The sequence below is a fragment of the Rosa rugosa genome, chromosome 3, assembly GCF_958449725.1.
Source record: "Rosa rugosa chromosome 3, drRosRugo1.1, whole genome shotgun sequence".
Classification (NCBI taxonomy): Eukaryota; Viridiplantae; Streptophyta; class Magnoliopsida; order Rosales; family Rosaceae; genus Rosa; species Rosa rugosa.
Window position 1 is genome coordinate 16269887 of NC_084822.1, and position 11445 is coordinate 16281331.

Below are 11445 nucleotides of genomic sequence, written 5' to 3' on the forward strand. Positions count from 1 at the left end.
CTATTAGAAATCTATCAAATAAAAAGTTTTTCATCAAATAATTCAACTATAAGTTGAACCCATAGCAGAATATTAACGAATTGGACATATTAGATCAAATTGGAAGTACATGGGTGTTTTTGATGAAATTAGAAGTCCAGGGACTGAATTGATTTTGGACCTAAGCCACAGGGTAGTAACCAGTATTTAGCCATTTAATAAATGGGATATACGGGTTCATCTCATGTTGGCGGGTTGACCTACAGCCGACCCATTTATTAAATGGGTCATGGCAGGTTGACCCGCGGCTGACTCACTTTTTAATCGTGCGGATTTAACCCGTTTTATTTCGTGCGAGTTTCAAGTCGTGTTATCTGGTTGTGTCGGAATTGATAGTCGAGATTCCTAATATGATTCCAAATGTTTCATTCAAGGTACTTCCTCTATCTAGGTTAAGGTCTTATGTTACCTCGTTGATGTATGATCATACAATTAATAATGACATGGTCATGGATGAATTATTAGATCACTAAACGCATACAAATTTACAGATTTACTCACTTAATAAGGGATAGTTTTAAGGGATTGTGAGGGACAAATGCATTCAACTTAATTCCAAAATAACAATGTCACATAAACCACCCACAAAATAGAGCTAAAGTAAGAGGAATGCCTCCACTAGGCCCATGCCAAAAACTGCCACCCAGGCCAAAACCTATGCCTACACCTAACTCTCAAACTCCAAACCATGATGCAGCTCGAAAACATAGTCCTATGTCCAACCGCTATCTTGCCCTCACCCAAACTTTCACCATCTGCCACAGAAAGAGCATTTGGATGCTGCTCCCCTTACCACCAGAGGTCCAGAGCTCCTGCCAACTCGCCACCTTATCTGTTGCCGATCATTTGACGGATTCCATTAGCCACTTTAGATTCGCCATCTCCCAACATTCAGCCTACAACACTCACTAGAAAAAACTCACACAACCATGGAAAGTCCAAACTTTCCGATTCAATAACATTCACTAGATTGGAGAAAAGCACACCATCACTAACCAATCGCCTTCTGGAAGCGATAGATGATAGATCTAGAACCAGGCCAACAAAATGAGACGACCTCGGTAGATCTCGATAGGAAAGCAACAATCCCTAATCACAACCTACGACCCGAACACGACTTGTGTGCAAGACCATCCCTTACTCGATCCACCTCCTTGAAACCCTCCTAGCTTCCACACCATCCCCTAAAAGATTTTTTTTTTCTTTTGACGTTGAGATTTTTGTAAAGATGATATTTAAATGTTGATTTAAAAGACGAATGATTCAGCCGATAAAATTACACTGTTAGATATGTGATAATACGAGCACACAAATTCAAACAATTCACATTGTGAGATTGCAGTGCGTAATATAGATTGTCCAAACTGTAAATACTTTCCATTAGAATAAGATGATTAAGATCAATATCCGGTTCATAAGAGGGCTTCAAATTTGCTAGATGGACAGATAAGAGGGCTTCAAATTTGCTAGATGGAGAGATTTGAGATTTGTAACGTAGCAAACAAAAATGAACGCTCCCTATATTTTGGGGGGGGGGGGGGGGGGGGGATATTGATGTAGTACATGACTGCACCGCAACGGCTTATTTTACTGCTGTCAGTTCCAGGGTGAAGACGTGCGGAGAAATCTCTTTGAAGCTTCCTGTCTTCCAAAACCCCCCAAATATTCAAAACAAACAAAAATCCCCCTTTCGTCCCCTGATTTTTTAATTCACTTTCGTCTTGTTTCCTCTCTCCCTCCCTCCCTCACAAATCTTAGACCAAACAGAGACCAACCCCTTCTTAAACCTCTCTCACTCTTCATCATCTTCATCTTCATCTTTATGTCATTTCACTAATCTACGTGTTCTGTAATCGTGTACGGGTCTTTTTGGCCCTAGTTGTTGTATCAACTACTTGAAAAAAAACCCAAACCCGACCCTCTCAGATCCGCTTTCTTCACGTGCACTGCTCTGCTCGCTATATAAAGTTATAAACCCCTCCTATCAAAACCCACTTCTCTAAACCCAATAATTTGAAGTTTTCAGCCCCCGAGGTCGAGTTTTTCAGAAACCCAATCATGAGCTCTGAGTCTGTTGACAATGGTGGAGCTCAGAACATTCAGATCCACCAAGGCCGTAGACTCCCAGATTTCTTGAACAGTGTCAACTTGAAGTATGTGAAGCTGGGTTACCATTACTTGATAACCAATCTTCTAAAGCTCTGCTTGATTCCTCTAATGGCGATCATTGTTATTGAAGCCGCTCAGATGAACCCGGATGACATTCACCAGCTCTGGCTCCAACTCCAGTATAATCTGGTCAGTGTCATCACTTTCTCTGCTGTTCTCGTTTTCGGATCCACTGTCTACATTATGACCCGACCCAGATCCGTTTACCTTGTGGACTATTCCTGTTACAAGCCCCCAGACCATTTGAAAGTGAAATACCAGAAGTTTATGGACCATTCAAGATTGATTGGGGATTTTGATGAGTCCTCGCTCGAGTTTCAGCGCAAGATTCTTGAGAGGTCTGGCCTTGGAGAGGAGACCTATCTTCCTGAAGGAATGCATTCTATTCCGCCGAGGCCGACGATGGCGGCGGCGCGTGAGGAGGCAGAGCAGGTGATTTTTGGTGCATTGGATAATCTGTTTGCTAATACAAATATTACGCCTAAGCACATTGGGATTCTTGTTGTGAATTGTAGCTTGTTTAACCCAACTCCTTCATTATCTGCTATGATTGTTAATAAGTATAAGTTGAGGGGTAACATTAGGAGTTTTAATTTGGGAGGTATGGGGTGTAGTGCTGGAGTTATAGCTGTTGATCTTGCTAAGGACATGTTGCAAGTTCATAGGAATACTTATGCAGTTGTTGTCAGCACTGAGAATATCACTCAGAATTGGTACTTTGGGAATAAGAAATCCATGTTGATACCAAATTGTTTGTTTCGTGTTGGTGGGTCTGCGGTTTTGCTCTCGAACAAGTCATTGGATAAGCGTCTGGCTAAGTATAAGCTTGTTCATGTTGTGAGGACTCATAAAGGGGCGGATGAGAAGGCGTTTAGGTGTGTTTATCAAGAGCAGGATGATATTGGCATAACTGGGGTTTCTTTGTCAAAGGAACTCATGGCAATTGCTGGTGGAGCTCTTAAGACTAACATCACAACATTGGGTCCCCTTGTTCTGCCTCTAAGTGAGCAGCTTCTCTTCTTTGCTACTTTGGTTGCAAAGAAGTTGTTCAATGCAAAAGTCAAGCCTTATATCCCAGATTTTAAGCTTGCTTTCGATCATTTCTGCATACATGCTGGTGGAAGAGCTGTGATTGATGAGCTTGAGAAGAATCTGCAGCTTCTGCCAGTTCATGTTGAGGCGTCTCGGATGACACTCCACAGGTTTGGTAATACGTCATCCAGTTCGATTTGGTATGAGTTGGCTTACACTGAGGCAAAGGGGAGGATGCAAAAGGGGAACCGTGTCTGGCAGATTGCATTTGGAAGCGGTTTCAAGTGTAACAGTGCTGTCTGGGAGGCTCTCCATAATGTAAAACCGTCTCCTAGTGGTCCATGGGAAGATTGCATTCACAACTATCCAGTGCAGATCATTGTTTAGCAGTGCTCAACCAAAATTTGGTTAAAGACTCGATTTGAAGGAAGGAAACATTGATAGATTGATTGATCAACTTATAATCTTATTTTTCTGCCCCTACAGAAATAGTTTGTTTCTTTTCTTTTCTATAATTTGATTTATTAAGCATGTTATTTGTATTTGGTCATTCAAGTCATGATATGTCTCTCATTTCCTCTGCTCAAGTTAGTTGAGTGGCCTAATTGCTTTGATATTAGCTGATAATGTTTATGCTAAATGCAGAAGCACTGTGATTACTATGAATTTCTTCAGGCCCTTGGAGGCCAATATAAAGCAAAGTGTAAAGAGTTTTAATGTACAATCCATTGCTAGAATGTTAGCATTGAGATAATGATCTAATTCTAGATAAGCATATGTAAACCAAACACTCGAGAAACTACCATACAGCCATTGATCAATCATAACATGTTAATTTCGCAACTTCTCAGTTTTTTTTTTCCTTCCTTTTTCCTTCTACGGTGGCGTGGTGCTGTTCTGGGAGCCTTATAAATCCGGTGTCTGTATATTTCTTGCTCTTCGAGAAGAAGTTATCACCAATGATGCATGTGAGATTTGTTCAATTTAATGTCTGAATTGGATGGATGTGACCTTTCACTACTTAATACACTGGACCAAGTTATCACCTAACACTTAATGGTTTCTGTTATTAGGGTTTAAATCCAGATTCATCTCTGTCTTCTGGCAACTAGGCCTTGTACATCAGTAGGTGTAAGGCACATTGCATCTTCTCATTCCTTTCAGACAACACATGATGGTGAATGTGGTAGGGCCTGGCATCACATCGCCATCTTGGATAGGCTTTGATTTCAGCATTATTCTTGGCATATCAGCATATGCACCTGAATAGGTTACAACTCTCTGCTGATTTTATTTTTTATATTTTGCTCACTCTGTTCCAAATCTCTGCGAAGCTCAAGGTTCGTGAAATCTAACCAAGTAGCCAAGATGGATTATTTTTGGAAACCGTAGAGTAAATAATAGAAGTAGGGGTAACCAAAAACTATTTTCAGTATGCGATTTGCTAATGTAAATTTGCTTAAGGTTGAAGGATTTGTTAGGTTGGCAAGATGAGGCTGAAAGCACTTGAATTGCTTCTAGTAGAAGTAGGGGTGGGCATATGTCGGTGCGGGTCAGTTTCAGGCCCAAACTGACTTTGACCTAAAATAATCGGTTAGGCCCAAAATCCAAAACAACCACCGATTTAAAAATAACTGGGCCGAATTTTCAAGCCAGCCCAATTCAGTTCCGAGCCATTTTAATGGGCTTTCTTTGCCATTTTAATGGGGTTTTTTTTCTTCAGCAATTGTCTGTTTTTAATTGTCTTCACCACCTTCTTTTTAACTTATATTTTCTATGCAGATCAACCCAATTTCAAGCCCAATTTCTTATTTAGCAAAATATTAAAAAATCTAACAAATAATAACCAATTTTTTGAGCTTGATCTTTTTTTTATATCAATTTTTTTTGGCCTAAATACTAGTTACTACCTCGTACTTTAGGTGCAAAATCAATTCAGTCCCTGAACTTCTAATTTCATCAAAAACACCCATGCACTATTATTTCTCATCCAATAGATCATTCCGTTAATAGTCCGTGAATAACAAGTGTTAACTCGCTGACGTGGCATGCCAACTCAACTTCTGTGGGGCCCACATGCAAGGCAAAATCCCCAAATTAACCCAGGCTCATTTTTCCTCTTTCTTTAGTATCAATTATTTTATTTTTTCTGGAGTGAAAAAATAGCTTTTTCCATAAATTTGAAACAATGGTTCCGTAAATTTGAAAAGATAGAAAAAAACTAAAAAAATAATAATAATGGTTCCGTGAAACATTCAAAGAGAGAAAAAAAAATTGAGGAAATATAATCCCATATGAGCAACGGCTTGTATAATTGTTTCTCAGTTCTTTCTCTTGCACCGTCAAAGCATTAAGATTTGCGAAGGATTTCTTCAGATGGAATCTCGATGGTTGCTCCGTCATGGTCCTTTTCCGGCTTCACTTCGTAGCTGCTGCGGAGTCTCTAGATCTCCGCCTTTGTTCTCCTAGAACTTCTGAAGGACCTCCGCCGCCGAGCCCATGAGCATCCCATTTTGCCAATCTCTGCAACCCGTCAAAGTCCATAGACAATCTGGGTATCTTGGAAAAAGGGAAAGGAAGGCTTTTTTCCAATCTGGGTATTCACATATTTGTGTTCCCAATCTGGGTTTTGAGGGAAAACTGAATCTTGAAGCTTTTTCTCATCTGGGTTTTGAGAAAAGTTTAAATCTTAAGGCTTTTTTGGTCTGGGTTTTGGAGCATTTTCACCATTTTGCTTCTGTCCGATGGATTTGAAGGATTTTCAAGTGCGAGTTTATCTTCATTGGATTCTTGTCAAGGTTGTTGAATGCTTTGGATAGTTTCATGATTCGTCAATATTTAGTATTTATCAGTATGTATTCCTTACGGTACCCTCCTCGACTTGTTTTTCTATTCATTGGATGCATAAAGTTGACAGATATACATGAAGTGGATGAGGAATTTTCAGGTGGATCTCATCTTCTTGCAAGTGTATGAAGGAGTTGCATCTTGAAGAAATTGAGGGGATAAAACATCTCACCATCCAAAGCTCATTTTTGCAATCATTTAGTTTTGTGCATTGCCTACAGTTTGGCCTTTTACATCTTAGCATTTTTGCTGACGATCTGGAAGATCTATTTATTGATCAGGGATTTTTTGATTGCAAAATATATTTGAATATTTCTGCTCCCAAAGATATATATATATATATATATATATATATATATATATATATATATATATATATATATAAGACGTCAATTTCATTCTAAAAAATAAATAAATAAATAAATAAAAGAAGAGGATATAAGAAACTGAGGTGGCAGGGCTAATTTAGGGATTTTCCCTTGCATGTAGGCCCAACAAAAGCTGAGTTGGCATGCCACGTCAGCGAGTTAACCCCTCTTGTTCATAGACTACTGACGGAATGATCTATTGGATTAGAAATAATAGTGTAGGGGTGTTTTTGATGAAATTAGAAGTTTAGGGACTGAATCGACTTTACACCTAAAGTATGAGGTAGTAACTAGTATTTAGCCCATTTTTTTTTTGTTTCAAAGTGAAGTTCATGAACTGATCATGGGAAGTTGAGAACAAGAATAAGTCGAGTAATAGCCCAGATTTGCAGATTACAAGATTACAGACAATAGAACATTTTGCAAATTTGGGAAAATTAACAATCATGGGGCGTTACAATAAACTGTATCTCACCAGCTTGAGCACGACACAGTGCCGCGAGACCCCGAAACATAAACTGAAGGTTCGATTTACATTCCAGAAACCCGCAAGGCATTTTATTAAATAATTTTTCGTAAACCGTACAACAAAAACGTTTAAAATAATATTGAGGTGAAAATTTTAAAACTTTTATTTCAAATATTTGTTCGTCTAAAGCTTGAGTCAACAAGGAGTCAAGAAATAATCGACATATCCGAGTATCGAATTTAGAATAAATGATCAATAAACTACTTCTGAGATAACACTAAACAATCAAGAAATGGAATTAAACTTCGGAACCTGTTCCCATTACAACCAATATTTACCGAAGTTGACTCCGCACACCCGCTCCGTCCGTCAATCCCGACACCAGTGCACAGTACCTACATCCATACTATTGTAGGGGTGAACTTTTGTCCTCGCTGCTCAACAGGGGCTTCACCCCGGCTAGATTTGAAAACCTTTAAATAAACTTTTGTGGCGCCCAGTATAAAAATAGATGTAAATGCATTTTCTTTAAGAACGACAAACTTTAAATGATTTTCCGATATAAAATCCGATGCATGAACTTCAAGTAAATACGGGCCCAAAACAATACCTGATGGCCGGTCCCATAGACCAACTACACGACCTTACCTCAAATCAATTCATAACCAGGTAAGCGTAGCGAGAGCGTCCGCTACCTAGCTACACACAAGGAATCGGGTCGTCATTACGATTGCGCACTGTCCGACCGGTGTAGCTAACCCTCCGGAGGTTTAGGGGATCAAACCCAAGGAAGTCAGTGCCCCTTTCGCTCTCAAGTCATCAACGATACCTCTCACGAAATGGTTAGTATGCATTGCATTTAAACATAACCATACCATATAATTTAACATGCATCATGCATCACTTTATATAAAACAGGAAAGCTACTAACCGAGAAAGGCCCCGAATCCCCTACCTGGATTCCGAAGTCGTTTAATTCACATTGTCCGAGATTCACGAACGTTCCATTCCTCAGGTAACTGGAGTCCTAGATTCCGACATAATGATCGTTAATAATCCGTTAAACACTTATCTAAAATCTCGACGATTATCTAATCGTCCTACCAACCTTTCCTAGTTTGACCTGGATTGACCAAGGTTTGACCGATGTTAGACCAATTACGTCTAGTTTTATAGTGTCTCAATTACCGGACTTCTTATACCATTTGCTCGATTTACACATATCAATACCATTCCATAAATCTGACAGTAACACCAAATTTCCAATTTTTCACAATCAATTCCAACTCACTTAGCAATCACATCCCTTAGTAATTCCACTCAAATTACTATGGACACCCACTCTTAAAAACAAGCCATTTCTGCCACTTAGACCATTTCCACATATCCCAAATACTTAATTCAAATTCACAATTGGATTTCAGCATTACAACTATTCACCTTGTTCTTTCAATACCAAGCATCAGATTTCACCGGGTCCATCGATCAACATATCCAGGACAATCAACCATCCAACTTCAAATTTCCAATTTCATAACTGACACAATTATATCAACATCTCATTACCCAGAATCTGAGTTATGACTTCGAATTTACCTTCATCGTACCAATTACGAAGTGTTGATTTTCGATTTCGAACTAGAGCCTGATTCTCCCAGCAGAAATCATTCTAACTCGACGTTAGTGGCTCCGCTACTCTGATCATGCCAAGGTTGGCATCCACTTCGCGGTGAACACGACCCAGCACCAATTCTTCTTCCATTCACCATCATAGCCAATCAACGAGTTGAGCTCCAGCAGACATCCATTGGCGTTCCACGACGTCCCAAACGAACCGGGAAGCCTCGAATCGCAGCCATGGACGGCGGTTCCGTCAATACCCGAAATCACCCAAAACACAAATTCAATCAAAGCTTAATCGAATTCGAGAACCACCATTTATACCAGCACGTAGAGCGTGAAGAGAGGGTTAGTTTTCCTACCTCACACAGCCCTGGAGATGGCCCAAAATTGCAGAAGTATCGCCGGAAAGTTCAAACCTTTGAAGCTTCGAATCTCTCTCCACAGTCCGTGCATTGACGATCCGTGTCCAGAGGCACGTCGGTGTCGTCGAGACGAAGCGAACGCCGGTGGTCCGTCGCCGAGATGTGGTCGGACGGAGGAGTTCCGACCGGGTCTTGTTCTCGGGTCGCCGGTCCTCTTTCGCGGGTCGAGACGCCTGGGTCCTTCTCGATTCTTCTGAATCGCTCGATCTGATCAGAGGCTATTTATAGCCAAACCCAACTTAAATCCGAGGGCTGGGATTAAACGGTGGAGAATTGGAGGGCTGAGATAGCTCCACGTGATTTCTTGTTTTCCTTTAATAATTGTTTATAATCCCAAAACTTCTAAAATTCGTATAAATTAGCTCGGGTATCCGAAAAATTCTCCGAAAATTTCCACGAACTCATCATGTCGTGTACTTTACTCTCGAACTCTTAAATCAAGAATTTCACCTTGTCAAAAATTCAGATAAACATTCCCGAGTATTTAAAATAACCATCGAGATTGAGAGTTTAATCCCTTAAATGATCTCACTAAATCTTTGAATTTTTCCGGGGCTCACACATATAAACTGCAAAGTGCCAAAGTTCTTAAAAAAAATAATAGTATTAACTACATAGATTCTCAATTCCCAGATCACTTCGCAAAATAAACTCTCGATTTCATCTCAACCCCTCCAGGTCTGCCATGATTCCTTATCCTGCAATACATAATTTGAAAATCATAAACCATAATTTGAATCATATATTTTATATAAACCCAAATAGAATAGACATACAATTCCAGATCTTAATAGCCTAAATCAAATTCTAAATAAAAGTACCTCAGATCTGGTGTTGATGTGGCTTGCGTCGGCGACAACGATCAGATTCGATTTGAACCACGGAGATGGAACAGACTTACAGACATGCAATCCCTTCCACGATCAGATACGGTGGCCCAAGGAATTCGTGGGGCAATACTACACAGCTAAAACATAAAACGAAAGGATAAGGCAATAGATCAAACATCTAGTCTGCTAAACTTAAGCTTTGGAGAATTTGATTGCTATTAGAGATAGGTTGAGATTGGGAAGGATTTCAGTGAGAGACGGTGAAATATAGAGATAGAGTGCAACTGTGAGAGAATGAGAGAGAGATTAGGGTTGTTAACATTTAGGACTAAATTCTGCTTACTACCCTGTACTTTCAAGGGTTCATCAATTCAGTCCTTGCACTTATAATTTAATCAGAAAAGTCCTTGCACTCTCCAATTTCATTAAATCAATCCAATCCGTCACCACTTCATCAATTTTCGGGGAAAATTTCCAAACTATCCATCTGCATTCACAACACTAACTTATCGGCGGACTGCCTAGCGATGGGTAGTTTGGGAATTTTCTCTATGAGAAGGTCCCACGTCAGCATTTTAACAGCGAAAATTGACGGAATAGTGACAGATTGGATTAATTTGATGAAATTGGAGAGTGTAAGGACTTTTATGATTAAATTAGAAATGCAGGGACTGAACTGATGAACCCTTAAAAGTACAAGGTAGTAAGCAGAATTTAATCCTAATATTTAAATTCAGTTAATCTGATTTACGTCAGTCGGTTTGAAGCACCAAACTGGGTCCGAACATGAAAAATCTGGTCCGGTTCGGTTTAGGCGTTTTTCAGTGTCTTTTCTAACCGGTTCGGTTCCCTTTTTTTAGCCCGGTTCGGCCGGTTTTTGACTTCTGATTTGGTTTATGCCCACCCCTAAGTAGAACCGCTTCTGGTGGAAGCACACATAAAGAAGCAATTCCAAAGAGACTAGCAAAATTGTTGTTGACAATTTTGTAAGTAAGGCTATGTTGATGTGAACAATTGGGAGAAGTACAATTACAGATATATGGTTAATGAAATTATTCCATTCCACTATGCCAAAAAGGCCTTCAGACGACACACATCAGACGACATAAGTTTTGTTTTATGTCGTCTGGGTTTTTCAGACGACATAATTTTTTTTTATGTTGTCTGAATATACACTGAAACCATACTGGTTTAGTTTGGAAAAATGGTGAGAATTCAGACAACAAATTTGTGTAGTTGTAGAAGGTGGTGATTTCCTATCTCAAATTTGGATAAATGGTGAGAATTCTGATAACACATTTGTGTAGTTGTAGAAGGTGGTGATTTCCTATCTCAATTTTGGATAAATGGTGAGAATTCTGATAACACATTTGTGTAGTTGTAGAAGGTGGTGATTTCCTATCTCAAATTTGGAGGGATATCCAAAAGTTGATTAATTCTTTTCCCTCTCAAATAGCCGTATGCCTTAGTTGACTGGAATATGTTGTGACATTTAGACAATATTTAATTGTTGTCTAAATGTGGGGGTTGTTTTAAAATTTCCCAAGTTATTTGACTTGTGCTATTTGACATATATCCCTCGCAATTAAGTCACTTTCGTTCTGTCCTTCTCACTCGATCAGTCAGCTCTCTCATCTCGACCTAGA

General features: G+C 39.5%; 1 protein-coding gene across 1 annotated transcript; it reads left to right on the forward strand.

Moving 5' to 3' along the window:
• Positions 1-1697: 1697 nt before the first annotated feature.
• Positions 1698-3799, forward strand: LOC133736718 (3-ketoacyl-CoA synthase 4-like). Its single transcript, XM_062164313.1, has one exon. It carries the CDS (start codon positions 2098-2100, stop codon positions 3625-3627), a length of 1530 nt encoding a protein of 509 aa, XP_062020297.1. The 5' UTR covers positions 1698-2097; the 3' UTR covers positions 3628-3799.
• The last annotated feature ends 7646 nt before the right edge of the window (positions 3800-11445 follow it).